This window comes from Crotalus tigris, unplaced genomic scaffold (assembly GCF_016545835.1).
Source record: "Crotalus tigris isolate CLP2741 ecotype Arizona unplaced genomic scaffold, ASM1654583v1 scf7180000024390.453493, whole genome shotgun sequence".
In the NCBI taxonomy this organism is placed as follows: domain Eukaryota; kingdom Metazoa; phylum Chordata; class Lepidosauria; order Squamata; family Viperidae; genus Crotalus; species Crotalus tigris.
In genome coordinates, this window is record NW_024100560.1 from 261,610 (window position 1) to 279,002 (window position 17,393).

A 17,393-nucleotide genomic window follows, 5' to 3' on the forward strand; every position below is an offset into this window, starting at 1 on the left:
AGTTTTTATTATTACAGCTAATGGGAGTACCATTTGCCTTTTCCAAATATTTCCATTTATTTCATAAATATCCCCAACACACACACACACAAAAAAAAAAATCTTGGTGAAGTTCATAGTATATGATAGCCAGCAATCTCCAATCTCTCATTCATTGTCAGTATTACATAGCTGAATAATGAAACATCTAGTAGAAATAATGATGCTGCATGAACAACAAGAACCCAACTAATGTTATATGTTATGCTTCTTTTGGGAGAAAATGTGTTATTGTTTTTGGAGTGAAGCACTTCTCTAGTATTGCTAAATGCCCAAGACCTGACATTGTTCTCTATTTATTAGAATATTTGATCTCCCCCCCCCCTTGCAGATCATACAAACCATTGCTGGAAACTGTCCAATGGCAACACAGTGAAATTTGATGCTTTTTCTTACTGTGACACATGAACAAATGGTCTGCATGTGCCTCAACTTCTGCCCAAATCCAGAAGAATGCTACAACAATGCCTTACTGGAAATTAATACAATTTCAGTAGAAATAAAAAGATCTTTCCTTATTGTAGATATAGGTTTTGTTGCCAGGCTGCTGAGTGGGTTAAATGAAAACAAAATGTTTAAAAATGGGTTCAGGCATGGGCTTGTGATCTAGCTGTGATCTCAGTGGGCAGATGAGACAAGACAGGAGAGATGATTTGGTGACTAGCAAGGACTGTTGTGGAGGAAACTGGAGTTAGCATTTTGACTGGTCAAACCTTCCATGCAGGGGCTTAGGCTTAAAGGCTTGAGAGAAAACTCCTTTCCTCAGTTGCTGGTGGACATGCTGTTGGTTTAAGCCATAAAAGCAGAAATAAATAGATAAAAGACAAAGAGAGATTGCCATATTTATTCCAAGCTGTTTTGAGACATCAAAGTAGTAAAGGTCTTTGGATTGATTGTGGGAATTTGGTAATTGGAAAGAGACATCACTGTGAATGTGCTGGGCCATTGGGATGTGGAAGTGTTCATTCCTGATGGCAGTGGGCAAAGAAGATGAAGATGTCAGCTTCAGGCTTTTCCAGGAGAAAATAAGTGAAAACTTAGAAATAGGGGCATATTTCACCCCAAACCCAAAGCATATATGAATAGAGGAAGGGAGTTCCCTGAAGTCTGAGGCATGGGGCCTTCAGGGAAGACATGCACTGAATAGTACTTAGACACAGAGAAAGATACATCACACCACATCTACCTAGAAGGGCAGCTGACCAAGTCTAAAAAGAGTTGAAAAAAGATTTTAGGCATACACAAAGAAATCTAAGCCTTCCTATCATTCTCAGTAATAAGCAGAGATGGAAAAAAAGAGGGGAAAGAGAGGAAAGCAGGTAGTTGCCAACAAATAGCTCTGGAAAAGAGTAAAAGTTAGACAGGAAAGTTGGATATTCTGCTATAAACAATTCTGCTTTTTCACTAATTCCCATAAATATAGCTGTGCATAGTAAAAACAGTGCCTCTTCTGTCTCAGTCAAGCAATTATTTTATAGTCCTTAACATATGCATGTATTACAACTATAAAGGACAATTATGACTGTGATATTTATTTATTTCTGAAAGAAAAACAACATTTGTAACTATTTGATAAAAGTCTCAGCTTTAAGACTGAGCATCAGATTTTTATACTAGCAGTTTTATAGTATGGCATATGCATACCATTACTGCAGCAATATAAACTCTGCCTGTATTAGTAATACATAAAAACAATTATCTTGATAATTTGGTAGTGTTCATGGTTGTGACAAAATCATTACCTTGATTCAGCATGTTCACAGGGAGAGGTTTAAAAAAAAAAAGCAATATGGCAGAAATGGTGTCATGATGCAAGCCACAACTTGCATTGCAAGGCAATTTCTTGCTTGTTGATATCCCATCATATGCCACAGAAACTGCTGCCCTGATAGGAAAACTAAGTTACTATTTCTAGAAGGGCACAAATCACCTATAAAAAATAGCAAAAAAGTGATAAGAAGAAAGCTCAATTTTGATATCAAGAGCTGAAATCACTTAGGAAACTTGTACATATTGGTAGCTATCTCTGACTATATACATATACTTAAAACAAATATAAATCTTTGCCAATCTTTAGTTAAGTCAGAAACCTTTTTCCACATCACTAGTCTCAAGTATCTTTTGCACACAACTATCCCATAAAGTAACTGATTATTTTTTGATTGCCCTACATAACATTTATTTATAACATTTATTGGTCACCCATTTTACCATAGGGTAACTCTGGGAGGTTTACAGCTACATATATAGTTAAAACATAAAAAGTTAAAATCAGATGTCTGATTTAAAACCCATTTTCCTTAAACATTATTTAGTTACATTAATTTGTTCCTGATTACAATTTCATTTTCCAAAATGACTTTAGGAAGTCACCTATAAAACTATAACCAATGAAAATAATTTACTGAAAGATATCTTCATAATCCCAACAGAATTGAAGCCATAAGAGGCTCAATATTGTAAAACATTTTACTTTGGCAGATGCAGCAGACCATTATTTATAATATATCAAATAAACCAAAATATACATTCAGTGGGAAATGCCTAATCAGTTATCTTATGCTGAATTTCAAAATTAACATGACAGACAAATTGGTGCATCAAAGGGGAATTAATATTGTTTGCTAAATAATCTTCAGCCAAGCAATTTCAGAAAGGCAGCTTTTACATCTTTGTTCCTCATGCTGTAGATTATTGGATTCATGAGTGAAGGCACTATAGTATATAGTGTGGTAAATACTTGATCCAGTCTCGATGGAGAATTAGCAGGTAGTATCAGGTGAGCCAAGAGGCTACTACCAATGAATAGGGAAACCACAATAAGGTGGGGGATGCAAGTGGAGAAGGCCTTTTCCTTTTTCTCAACTGAGGGCATGCTCATCACAGTAGTAAAGATTTGCACATAGGTTAACAAAATGAATGAGAGGCAGCCAACTCCTAAGCATGAACTAAAGACAAGAACCCAGGTTTCATCGAGATAAGAATCAGAACAAAATAGCTTGATTAATTGTGGAACTTCACAGAAGAACTGATTAATAATATTGGAACAGAAAGGCATAGAAAAAATATTCCCTGTGTGTAGAGCTGCATGCAGAAATCCAATCACCCAGGCCCCTCCCGCCATTTGGAAACAAGTGGACCACTTCATTATGGATGCAAAATGCAATGGGTGACAAATGGCAATGTATCTGTCATAGGCCATGATAGTAAGAAAGAATAAATTTGATGATAGGAAAGAAACATAGAAAAATAATTGTGTCATACATTCAAAATACAAAATCAATTTAGAATTCATGAAGGTATTAACTATAGATTTGGGTATAATAGCAGATGTGACACCAAGATCACCAATAGCTAAATTGATTAAAAAGAAATACATTGGGGTATGCAGATAACAATTGAACAGTATCAAAAAAATAATCAGAAGATTTCCCACCAGGACAAAGAGATACATTAATAAGAAGATAGTGCTGTGTAAAATTTGAGCCTCTTGATTTCCAGAAAATCCAGCAAGTACAAAATTATGTATGCTTGTAGTGTTAGACATGACATTATGCCATTCCCTGTAGAAAAATGAAAACCAAATTATATACAGATTTCTTTCACGTTGGAAAGTCTAATTTCACTTAAAAGGAACAATAAAAGCTTTTTATTCTCTCTGAACATTTTTCTAGTATAATGCTTTGGTAAGATATAACTATAAAATGGCTTACACCATACTGAAATTAATGTATTTTTTAAAAGAAATTCAGTATAATTCCATAAACCCACACTAATCTTACCTTTTCTTTTACTCCATTTTGTGTGAGAATTCACTGATCTCCCAAATTTTCATCTAACACCCCCCCCCATATTTTCTTTGCTCAGGTGGACAAGAAGAGCAGATCATGTAAATGTTATATGTGTCCAATGTTTAGTTGCACATCACTTTAAGTGCCATCTTCACAAGAATTTTAACAATGCAAATTTAAGCAAATCTCTGATCTCCCTGAGAAAAAAACTGTTTTTCTCAGACTTCTGTAAATGACTGCCACATAAGAACTGGCAAAACAAATTCAACAGCCTAATGCAAGTAAGATTTAAAATAGCAGAGGATTGTAAGTATGCTTTTACAAGCATATGTATCAAAAATATATGTTATTGGGGGAAAATGGCACTTTTAAAAATATCCAAAACAATAAAATGAAAGATTAGAAAGTTTTAAAAGAAAAAGAAAAGCTGTAACTTGAATAGTTGTATTTTTATTCTTCCCTAAACTAAATCACATTGATGCATAAAAAGTGATAGATTTATTTTTAGTTTTCTTGCATGCTCCATGTTTCTTTACATGCTCCCCTTTAGCCTTCACTCAACACATTTCTTAGTGCAGATTCAATGTACTCTATAATGTATACTTAGGAAACCTGGCTTTGAACAGCAATGAATGATAGAGCCATGTGATGGCTATATGGCTGACCTTGACATCCAGAGATTTTCTCTTATTTCTCCAAGTACCCTCACACTAATAGACCATAGTTAAAGCCAAAAAAGCAGAAAAGGTTTGGGTTTTCTAACTGTTAACACACCATCTTCAGAATTTGTACTCTAAGGTTACTCTTTGATGTCTATATCAGAGTTGGTTTGATGGAACAACACATGAGCCTAAGTAAATAAATACAGAACTGTCATCTATGTTATCATGCCACAAATTTCATGAGACCACATAGACCTCAACATTTCAAAATAACTCCCACAATGCATAATGAGGCAATGCTAATGGCATTTGTGCAGAAGGGAATTATCACACAAAGTAGTTTAGATGAGGCTGATGTAATTCTTCAACTTAATTGCCAAGGTCATTTTGTTTGCCTACATTGTAAGGAAATATACTGCTCAAAAAAATAAAGGGAACACAAACGTATAGGATCCTATACGTTTGTGTTCCCTTTATTTTTTTGAGTATATACGTACATAGGTGCACAGAAGTTCAGTGAACATTAGAATCATCCAGGATTGAATAAATGTCTGTATTTTCAATGTTCATTACAGTTTAATCAGACATCAGCAGCACTAGAATTAGTCTCTGTGTAACTTCTGCTGCTTTTTAAAAGGCTGCCCAATTTTGCCATCATTGTTTTCATTAGGAAATGTAAAATTTATTTTCTCTGGGCTTATATAGAATTTTGGGGAGAAATGCTATTAATAAATTATTTGTATTTATTAAAAACAGAAAACTTGTTGTTAGTCCCTAACAAGGAAACAAACAAGAAAATGGTATCTATGATTGTGACATTTGTCTGAAAATTTACCACAGATTTACTCATGAAACTGTACTAGGAAAGAGTTAAATAATAAGAAATAGATTCCCTTAACAAATTCAGTACTCAGAACTCAGGAACACAGCAACCTTTTTAAGCCTTATCAAAGGCAACAAGGTTGTGGTCATTGTAACCTCTGAGGGGAGGATACCCCACAGAACAGGGGCCACTGCAGAAAAGGTCCATTGTCTAGTCCCCACCAGCTGACACTCTTTGGCTGATGGGATCTGCAGCATGCCAAATCTGCTGGATTGAATTGGATCAGTAGAGATTTAGAAAACGACAGTCCCTCAGGGGAGATTACATCAGGTCAGGATCATTGGAACTGCTGAGGGGGGAGGAGAGGGTGCTTGTGTGGGTTTGTTGTAGATTGGTGCAACAGGAGACAGGAGACAGCACCAACCCACAACCAACCCACACAAGCCCCCTCTCCCCCCCTCAGCAGTTCACCTTCCAATGACCCTGACCTGAAGTAACCTCCCCATCACAAGCCTCTCACTGATGATTCACACAAGACCCTCACTTGATACACCCATATCTGAAGCCCTTATAAATAGAAGAACACTGACAAAGACCTCTCCTAAATGCCCCTGAAGATGTTATCTAACCTGGTAACGAAACATTCAAAAACTAACCCAGAAGCTCAGAGAATGAACCTTCACCTTCATCCTATACCTGAGCTACAGATATTTGCCACTATTGCAAATTGGATATATATGTATTCTGAGGTTTTCGCAGGTGTTTGTATGTAGGTCTTTGGTTATTCGGGTTTTCTCCCACGTAAAATTGGAAGTGTCTTGGCGACATTTCGACGAAGTCTCATTCGTCATCTTCAGGCTGGTGCTTTCGGCTTCGTGCTTCTAGGAGTAATGTGTGATTGTAGCTGTTTCCTCCTTTTAACTGCCAGTGGGGGTATGAACTGATTGGATGAGAGCTTGGCTGTGTTTTGATTGGTTAGGAGCTTGGCTGTGCTCTGATTGGCTGGGGGGTTGGCTGTGCTCTGATTGGCTGGGGGGGTGGCTGTGCTCTGATTGGCTGGGGGAGTGTTCTGTTTGGGTGGGGGCTTTGTTGTGCTCAGGTTAGTCTGAGTTGCAGGGGGGGTTAAAATGGTGAACTGCATTGCTATTTTTTGGCTTCGCGTTCGTGGAGGTGAGCCTATGGAGCTGACTATGGGTCTAAGTGGGGTTCCTTCTTTGTGTATCTTGGGGAGACCATAGAGCTTAGGGCATCTGGATGATTTCTCTCTGGGAATGATTCTTTGCTGGATCTCTTCGCTAATGGGGGAGGCTTTTATTTTGGATCTGGTGCTTTTTTCCAGATAGGTGGTGGGATCTGTGTTTAGGGGTTTGTATGTAGAGTCTTGGAGTAGGTTGGTTAATTTGGTTTGGTAGTCAGATGTGTTCATAACCACTGTGGCATTGCCCTTGTCTGCTGGTAAGATTATTATGCTGGTGTCTTCTTTCAGGTTACGTTATGTATGCTGCCTTAATATTTATAGATGCGGAGAAAGTTTTTGATCAATTAGATTGGAAATTTTTATTGAAAGTGGTAGAGGAAATGAATTTTGGAGATAAATTCTTGTGTGCTCTTAAAGCTGTATATCAGCAACAATCAGCACAAATTATAATTAATGGGGGATTAACAGAGCAATTTAAAATAGAAAAAGGCAAGTTTGTCCTTTATCCCCTTTGTTATTTGTATTAACTATGGAAATCTTACTTATTAAAATTCAAGAATCCTCTAGATTAAAAGGCATAAAAATAAATAAGATTGATTATAGGTTGAAAGCTTTTGCTGATGATTTGGTGGTGACATTATCTTATCCAATAGATTCGGTTAATGAATTGGTTGAAATTTTAGCGCAGTATGGACAGGTCTCTGGTTTCAAGGTGAATAAGAATAAAACTTCCTCCTCTCCTTCTTCCTCCTACTGCCCCCAAGGCAGCTCGGGCGTGCACTGGGGCAAAAGGGATGCCTGGGAGGGAGCAGCCGGGCTGGCAGAGGGGTTGGCAGAGGCCACGCGGCACCAGCTCCCACCGTGGCTCCATTGGATGGGTGGAGGGTGAGGCCGGGCAGCGCGGAGTCCCAGTTGGGGCGGCAGCAGCGGTTTTCTTGCCCTTCTCCTCTCCTTCCTCCTGCTGCCCCCAAGGTGGCTCGGGCAGGCGCCGGGGCAAAAGGAGTGCCTGGGAGGAGCAGCTGGGCTGGCAGAGGGGCTGGCAGGGGCCGCACGCCACCAGCCCCTACCGTGGCTCCATCCAAGAGAGAGGAAAGAGAGAAAGAGAAAAAGGGAGGAAAGAGAGAGAGAAAGAGAAAGAGGAAAGAGAGAGAAGAGAGAGAGAGGAAAGAGAAAGAGAAAGAGAGGAAAGAGAGAGAGAGGAAAGAGAGAGAGAAAGAGAGAAAGAGGGAGAGGAATGGTGCTTCTCCAACCAGGCTGGGCGGAGCCAGTGGAATGGCCTTCCTGCCCCCCTCCCCGGCCAGCTGGATGGGGAGTTGGGGGTCACCACAACATGAGGAACTGTATTAAAGGGTCGCAGCATTAGGAAGGTTGAGAACCACTGAACTAGAAGATGAATATGTTAAAGAGTATATGGTAAAATGGACAAAAAAATGGTATAACATAATGCTAGATAAATGGGTGAATGTATGGAGGAATGGACTAAAAATTCCATTAAATTATAGTTTGAAAGAAAAGAATTATGAAATGATGTACCATTGGTACTTGACACCAGATAGACTAGTGAAAATGTATAAAGGGATTTCTAATATATGCTGGAACTGTAGTCAAAATCCACGTTCATTTTATCATGTGTGGTGGTCTTGCAAACATATTGAATAAACATAATAATGATAATATAAAAATATTTAAGATATATATATTAATGAAGCTTGAAGCTTTTATTTTAGACATGATGGACAAGCCAATTGACAAACAATTTGGAGTGCTAGTCCTTCACATGGTGACAGCTATGAGGATTGTATTTATCAAATATTGAAAAGAAAAAGGAACTCTGACTGTTGAAGAATGGATTTTGAAATTCACTGAATTAACAGAGATGGCAAAATTAACTGATTGTGGACTTCCTACGCACATTCATACATACGTGTGTGTGTGTGTGTGTGTGTGTGTGTGTGTGTGTGTGTGTAAAAGGGGAGGGAATTTACTGCTTTTTCTTTTCTTTCAGACCCAGCCATGGTGGATCCTATATGTTAAATATTAAATTCAATTAATCACTTTTTCCTTTTTTGTACACTTTTTTTCTTTTTTGTTGTTGTTAAGGTTGAATGTCTGCTTTTCTTTGTTTCATTTTGTTTGTTTTACTGTTTTGTATTTTATTTTTTATGATAAAGCAATAAATAATATTTTAAAAATGTGAACTTCTCATTTCACTTAAATGGACAGTTTGTTTTATGATGTAAACTTGGTACTAAATGGAGAATTAAATTGTGACTCTTGTATTCTGCTTTCGGGATAAAAGAACTAATTGATTAACTAATTAATGGATAAAGAAATAATGTTGTACCCATATGCTATCGTAACCAATTGCAATAATAAAACTTCTTCAGATATATAATACATGCATTTCAGACTTATGCATTTATTTTAATTAAAAGGGAAGATCAAAATGGGAAATAATTATTCATACTGGAAGTTAATTTCTGAAATTATAGATGAAGTAATTCACACAATGTCTTAATCAGACTCTGAAAGATCTTGATTATGACAATTTTTACATTAGGTGCAAGAAGTTAAGTAGGGTATTCTCTTCAGTTTGTAAAGTACATTATAAATCTGGTCTTCCTGTAGAAAATTTTTCCTCATCTACCTCAAAAGGCTGACAAGGATGGTATCTCTTTAAAAAAAACTTTAAAATAGAACCCTAAGCAATGAGACATTCTATACAACATATCTCCCACATAACTTATCACAATTCATATCTGAACATGGATAACAGAAGCTGCTAATTGCTAATTATATTAACAAGATGTTTATGTTAATATTTTATCTAATTTTGATTGTGTGGTCTTATTCTATGTAATTAAGTCTTGAGGGAAACAATAAAATTATCAATAAGCTTGCTAAATATACATTCAGTCTTTCCCACTGATGATATATCAGTGCATCTGTGCCCAACAAGAGTTGAACAATACTTATACAATACTGCTCTTTTACTTCACAGTCTAAAAAGTGTGCATTAAAAACATAAATTCTATGAAGAAAAATAGTAAGTGATTTTTATACTGAACATTTAAGAGAAAAGCCATATGCTAGTTTCAGGAGCAAATTGTCATTTAGTTAAATATCTCTCACTTGACTATTTGTTAGACTCAGTTCTATAATGTTAACAGGGGGGAGAGAATTTAAAGAAATAATAGCATAACCTATTGATTTAATATGTTATGTGAGCTGAAAGAGGAAACAAAGGGAAATAATTTTCAGAAACTTAGACACAAAAAAGTATTATTAATCAAAATAATGAGAATCTATTTGTGTGCAGAATGGGATTTTATATGCTAATGTGTATTTTAAATGATAATATCTCTCCCTGATGCAGATATCTGAAAAAAAAATACATTTACAGGTTGTAGAAATGTAGAAAATATTGGAAGATCTGATCTGTAATAGCTGAGTTAATATCACTGGCATTTTTAGATCTATTTACCTTTAAGGGACATTGTATAATGGCATTTCTGAAATTCTTTCTTCATTTATATACTACTAAAACTCTTAGTCCCATAACCTCTGTCTGGGCAAAACTGTACACTGTAAAAAAAACATTTTCAACCAAGATACCTCAAATGGGCTAACTTACAGCATGCATCCAAAATCTAGAGAACATTGAGTTCTCATGGAACTGAAATTTGACAAATTTTATTTAAAAAATTATGACATACATTATCATAAAGCGTTTTTGACATAATACAAAATGTCATAAACCCTCAAGAACTTCGACTGTTATTAAATTCAACATGGACTATTTTCTGCTATTTTCATTGCAGAATGTAACCAATATATCCCTGGATTTTTAATAAGTTTACCAGTGAAGGCAGTACATTAAAAGCTCTGCCATTTTTGAGGATATCGAGGAATTGGGTAAGAAAATTACCTTTCCTCCAACAATGTCCCAGGCAGTTCCACTGGTCAGGCAAAAAGGAGGAGGAGGTTTCACTGGGACACTCCTGAGGGATATGTGAAGAGCCAGTGAAGGCCTATATTATACATGGAAAGAAAAATGACTCATGGTTTGTCTAGTTGTTGACAAATGGTTGAGTAGTAGTACTCAAAAGAATACTGATCTTTAAAAGTTATGGTTGTGGCAGGTATGTCAATCTAATTTTTAGCTACAAATTATAGGACAAAAACTCCATTATTTGGTTATATCTGATGGGAAGGTTATAAATTTTTTTAGGGAAATAGAGAATGAGTACTATATTATGCCTGTGAAAAAATTAAGAAAGCATATCTCTAGTTCAACACTTATCAATGAATGATTTGGCAAGGAATGACCTTTAAAACACACCATTAAGGCAGCACATTATTATACTGTAATAAAATACCATAAGTAATAAACAGTAGAATCATTGAGAAATGTATGAATGGCAATCACAAATTGAAAAACCATATCCAAGAACAGAGGTATTGGTTTAGAGTTAGATTATTGAATACAAATCCCTGATCCCTGTGCAGATCCTAATTAAAGTACCTTTCACACATGGCTGTCCATCCTCTGTTTGAAAACTACCAGTGAGGACCAATCACTATATTCCTTAATTATTGGTCTAAATAAACATGTTCTTTGGTCACTACATTTTACCTCATAGATCAAACTTTAGTAGTTAAATAGAATCATTGTAATAAAGAAATGATAATAGGTAATCTGGTCTTATAGTCTTCATTTGATGCTTGGAAAGCTGGCAGACAGAAATGGGAGAAAGCCAACCTCAACCTAACTTTACTCTCCCCTAAGAGTACAGTTGCTTGCATATCACCTGCTACATCCATACTTTAAAGACAAAATGTCAGCTGTACAAAAAACATGAGTAAATGTGGTAAAAAGGGAGGAAGAAGCGCAAATCATGTAACATTTCTTTATAGATGAACCCCTATCTTTCCCCAAAACTATTTTGCTACTCTCTATCTGCCTTTGTCACTGTATCTCTTTATGAGTGTGAGTGCAGGTGCATCCTATACACATGTTATGCAATTATCTGCCTTCACTTATCGTTGTAACATTTTTAGTATGTGCATACTTTCTAGCTAACTATGCATACATAGTTTTTCTCTAATAATATTTCTTAGCTGTGCTTTCTTGTAGGTATGTCATAAGTTAATATGGAGAATCAAACCACTGTTCCTTACTTTCTGCTGCTGGAATTCTCAAAAGATCGGCAACTGCAGCTTCTACATTTCTTTGTATTCTTCATATTATACCTGGCAACTGCAATAGCAAACCTTCTCATTATCTCTGTAATAGCTTTTGACCATCAACTGCACAGTCCCATGTATTTCTTTTTAATGAATTTGGCTGTGCAAGACTTGGGCATTGTTTCAATCATTGTCCCCAAATCCATGGTAAATTCTCTCATTGACAGAAGATACATTTCCTATTTTGGTTGTGTTGCTCAAATCTTTCTCTTTATCACCTTTGAAGCTTCTGATTTCTTTTTCCTGACAGTCATGGCATATGATCGGTATGTTGCCATTTGCTATCCCCTGCACTATGAAATGATGATGAATTGGAAAACCTGCATCAAAATAGTGATTCTGGTGGGGGTTACAGGTATATTGTGTGGAATGTTGCACACCATTGGCACTTTTTCCATCTCTTTCTGTTCTAATGTTGTCAACCAGTTTTTCTGTGAAATTCCACATTTGCTAAAGCTACCTTGCTCTGGATTCAATCTAATTGAGATTGGAGTTCTTGTGCTCAGTTTCACTGGAGGATTAGGTTGTTTTACTTTTGTTATTATATCTTATGCCACGATCTTCAAGGCAGTGTTGAGAATCCGTTCTGTAAAAGGAAGGCAGAAAGCCTTTTCCATTGTCTTCCCCACCTTATAATCTTTTCTATGTTTTTGGTAACTTTATTCTTGGCCTACTTGAGACCTCCCTCTAACACCCCAACCTATTTAGATTTATTATTCACTATCCTATATTCCTTAGTTCCACCCTTGTTTAATCCAATCATCTATAGCGGCACTTCCTGTGGTGTTGCTGCATTGATGGAGGCTTTTTTTTTAAGCCTCCTGTCTTGGAACTGTGTAAAAGCTGGCAAGACAGCGACGATCAGCTGTTTTGCGGCTTGGAACCTTCCTCCCGGGCAAAGGGAGGAAGGTGAGTATTTCCAGATAGAAATTGAACTCCTCTATTCTCCCAAAGCTTTTTGGGGGGGAGACAAAGGGTGAAGCTCTTTCGGAGTCTGGATAGTCTCTGCATTCCAGGAAGCCTTTGTTCTCCGGGAACGAAGCCAGACGCAGCCTCCACATCTGCTGCTTAAAGAGAATTGTGAGTAACTTTTAAAGCAGACAGAGTTGTCCAGGAGGACTTGATTTGTGATTCTGAATTTCTACTTTAACTCAAGAAAGAATTAATATCTTCTCCAGTTAAGGGAGTGAAAGGAAAAAATGGCCGAGGAATCTCTGCAGAGGAATTTTGCTTCTTTGTCTGAGAACTTTCACTTTTACTTGGCAACAAACTTGCTAAAATAATTGACTCTGCTTTTTTTTAATGGGGGAATTGTTTTTATTATTCCTCTAATTCGTCTTGTTATAAGAATTGGCTTTTTTCTTTTCTTTATTCTTCACTTCTTTTTTTCTTTTTTTTCTTTTTCTTTTTTAAAAAATGGCTTCAAAAGTCCTGCAATTTCTTCTTTGCCTAAAGTTTCAATTTCCTCTCCAGTAACACAGATTACACAGCAATCTAAGCCACCACCACCACCACCACCACCTTCCCCACCTCCAGCATTTACACTTAAAGATATACAGAATGTGGTTAAGGACTCTTTGGAAAAAGCTGTAGAAAAGATCAGATCTGAGACAGAAGAGCTTTTGGAGGAGAAAAATCATGAGATGAAGGAAGATATTCTGTTGGCTCTTAAGGGGCTTGCGGCCCATGTAGAAAGGCTGGATGGTAGAGTGGATGAGGTAGTTGGAAATGTTGAAAGATTGGAAGGAAGAATTGAAAGAGTTGAAAATAATGTGGATGCAGCACAGAATGAAATTGTAATGTCACAATATAGAGACATGGAGTTTGCTTTGAGAATAAGAGGGTTGAAGGAGAATGTGAAAGAGAATTTGAAAGAAGAGATTGCTGAAGAACTGGCATCCATTTTAGGATGTGGAATTGAAGAAATGTTGAGAGATATTGAAAAAATCTTTAGAGTTAATTCGTGGATTGAGAAGCAGAGAAATTTATCAAGAGATGTGGTTATCTATTTTTCTAGAAGATCACTTCATAATGAAATTATACAAGCCTTTTATAACCAAAGATTTCAAATTGCAGCTTAAGATGTCATAATTTTAAAAGAAATGCCTCCCAAAATTCTTAGAAGAAGAAAGGATTTTGCTTTTTTGGCTGAAGAGCTCAAGAAGCAGCAAATTCAATTCAGATGGGATGTACCTATTGGCATAGTGGTGAACTATGTCGGAGCACGTTATAGATTAAATACAATTTTAAAAGCAAGAGATTTTTTTGTTTCTGTGCTGAAAGCAGGTGCACCACCATCTCCAAGATCTAGAAGAAATGAAAGTAAGTTTGAAGGACAGTTGGCTGCAGGAGCTAGGTCACCAACAGGAGAAGAGTTGTTGGTTGAATCTATGCAACAGTGTTTGGAGATAAGAGAAGACCCAAGAGAACAGAGAATGACTCGTGCAGCTCATAAATGTAGAGAAAAAGAACAACAAAAGATAGATTCTGGTGTTACAACACAGATGGCTACCTCTGAGCCAGTGGGAGGAACAAGACCGAAGAGGTCTTCAACTGCAGATTTAGATGCAGTGTTCCAAAGGCTTCAAGCCATGAGACATGGCAAAGTTTCTGACATGGAATGTTAATGGCTTGAATTCACCACAGAAAAGAAAGAAAGTATTTTACTATTTGAAACAACACAAGAATGATGTTATATGTTTGCAAGAGAGTCATATTGCTTTAAAAGATGAAAAATATTTGATTAACTCCCGGTTGGGAGTACATTTCACAGCCTCTGCTCCGCAGAAAAAAGCAGGTGTAGTTATTTATGTGAGGAAAGACTTATCACCAAAGTTAATTGATTCTGACTCACTAGGAAGATATGTTATTATTGACTTATTATTAAATGGCAAGAGAAGTCTTGTCATTGATGCTCCTAATCAACAACAAAAATATTTTTATAAGATGTTACATCAGAAAATAACTCAATTGGATTATAAATCAGTAATTATGATGGGAGACTGGAATGGTGTTTTAGATTCAAGTAAAGACAAGAAGAGTTCTTTTAAATCTCCTAATCATGCAAAATTACCTAAAGCTTTTTTTGACGTGAAGGATGATTTGGAACTTCGAGATATTTGGCGTGAACGGAGTATGGAAGAAAGAGACTTTACCTTCTTTTCGGACAGGCATCAGTCGTATTCCAGAATTGACTTTTTTTTAATTACTAATGATCTTTTTTCTAGGGTGAAGAATGCTAAGATATTCCCAAGAATATTGTCAGATCATAGTCCTGTATGGATGGAGTTATCTACTGAAGACGGGAATAGAAGGACTTGGAGATTGAATGAAAATTTATTCAGATTTGAGGGGAATGTACAGAGATGCAGAGATTATTTAAAGGAATTTTTTCTTTTGAATATGCATAAGGGTACTTCGATGCCAATGGTATGGGACGCCAGTAAAGCATATATGAGAGGGGTCTTGATTCATATGAATAATGCGTATAGATGTAAACAGATGCAGAAACGTAAAGAGTTGGAATCAGAGATTAAAACTAAGGAAAAGGCTCTTATCTTAAATCCATTGGATAATAATTTAAAGGTTTCTATTAGTTTGCTTAAGGAGCAATTTAATATGTTAATAGCTGATCAGATTGCAGTTAATTTGAAGTATATGAAACATAACATATTTTGCAATGCGAACAAACCTGGTAGGTGGTTGGCTTACCAACTACGAAAGAAACAGAAATCAAGGATTATAGAAAAAAATAAATTATAAAGGTAAAGAAGTTTATCAACAAAATTTGATTAAAAGGAGTTTTTTAGATTTTTATTCAAAGTTATATGCCAGTGAAAACATACATGTTTTAGATATAGAAAAGTATTTACAGGAATCACATTTCCCTAAACTTACTTCTGATCAAAAAGATGAGATTAATGGTTTAATTACTTCTGATGAGATTATTTGGGCAATTAAACAATTGAAAGTTGGTAAGGCTCCAGGTACAGATGGATTAACATCAATTTATTATAAAATGTTATCTGAAGAAATGATAGAATCATTGAGGGAACTTTTTAATAACATTTCGTTGGGAGCAGAGGTACCTCCATCGTGGAGAAGGGCTTTCATATCATTGATTCCGAAGGAGGATCAAGATTTGATCCAGCCCAAAATATTGGCAAATAGATTAATGCAAATTTTGAAGCAACTGGTTCATAGTGATCAATCTGGATTTATATCTGGAAAATATATGAAATATAATGTTAGACAAATTGTTAATCTAATTGAGTATTTGGACAAGAACAATCAAATCCCTGCGGCTTTGATTTTTTTAGATGCTGAAAAAGCCTTTGATCAATTAAATTGGCAATTTTTACTCAGAGTAGTAGAGGAAATGAATTTTGGGGATAAATTTTTATTTGTCAAGGCAATATATCAACAGCAATCTGCACAAATTATAGTTAATGGGGGTTTAACAGAAGCATTTAAAATTGAAAAGACAGGGATGTCCTTTATCCCCATTGTTATTTGTTTTAACCATGGAGATTTTACTTATTAAAATTCGGGAGTCACCTAGAATAAAGGGAATAAAAATAAATAAGAATGATTATAGGTTGAGAGCTTTTGCTGATGACTTGGTTGTGACATTATCTCAACCCACAGATTCAGTTAGGGATTTGGTTGAAATTTTACTTCAGTATGGGAAGGTTTCTGGGTTTAAGGTAAATAATAATAAGACTAAAATATTATCAAAAAATATGTCTTTGAAGGAAAAGGATATTATAGTTAAATTAACAGGTTTTGAAATAGTGAGAAAGATCAAATATTTAGGAATTTATCTAATGTCCTCTAATGTTAAATTGTATAAAAATAATTATGAGATATTATGGGTAAAAGTGCAAAAGGATTTAAATGATTGGAAAAAATTACAATTGTCTTTGTTGGGGAGAATTTCGGCAGTTAAAATGAATATACTTCCAAAGTTTCTTTTTTTATTTCAGATGATACCTATTTTGAAAAAAGATGCCAATTTGGAAGAATGGCAGAAGGGGATTAATAAATTTATTTGGGCAGGGAAAAAGCCGAGAGTTAAATTCAAAATTATGCAGGATACACAGGAAAGAGGAGGATTAAAGGCACCGAATTTAAAATTGTATTATGATGCAGTGGCTTTAACCCTGATTAGTGATTGGCTCAACTTAACTAATAAGAATATCCTATCTCTTGAGGGATGGGATTTATTATATGGATGGCACGCATATTTAATTTATGATAAAAAAGTGGATCAGGTTTTTAAAACCCATATTTTGAGAAGTGCCTTGCTGCGTGTCTGGAAAAAGTATTACTATAGGTTAAATTATAAAATTCCAATTTGGGGGGTTCCAGGACACGTGATAGAGGGAGTATCTAGGGGAGTAAATTTGGATAAGATTTCTTATAAGGAATTACTTAGTTTGGTTGGGCAGCATTGGCAATTAAAGCCTTTAACTGAGTTGAAGCAAGAAAATATTGTATATTCTTGGTTTTATTATAATCAATTGTTATTGAGGTGGAATAAAAAGGTTGGTATTATTTTAGAGGATGTAAATTTGGTAAAACAGATTAAAGATCAAGTCGATTTCATATAAAAAGAATTTATAATGCTTTAA

General features: G+C 35.8%; 1 protein-coding gene and 1 pseudogene across 4 annotated transcripts in view; one reads left to right on the plus strand and one right to left on the minus strand.

Annotated features, from left to right (window-relative positions):
- The window catches only part of LOC120301668 (olfactory receptor 14A16-like), a 54,399-nt gene extending 49,688 nt beyond the window's left edge, over window positions 1–4,711 (minus strand). For 2 of the 4 annotated variants that reach the window (XR_005554975.1, XR_005554973.1), the window contains exons 1-2: window positions 4,496–4,711; window positions 1,782–3,602 (exon numbers count right to left, since the gene is read on the minus strand). Coding sequence is in view for 1 of the 4 variants with exons in the window: in XM_039329188.1 (XP_039185122.1) it covers window positions 2,675–3,602; window positions 4,496–4,503 (936 nt within the window). In the remaining 3 variants the exon portion in view is untranslated. Of the gene's footprint in view, window positions 1–34; window positions 821–869; window positions 3,603–4,495 lie in introns of those variants that run through there. The other 2 variants (XR_005554974.1, XM_039329188.1) reach the window with 2 other exon arrangements.
- Window positions 4,712–11,870: 7,159 nt separating this feature from the next.
- LOC120301663 lies at window positions 11,871–12,848 on the plus strand (annotated as a pseudogene).
- The last annotated feature ends 4,545 nt before the right edge of the window (window positions 12,849–17,393 follow it).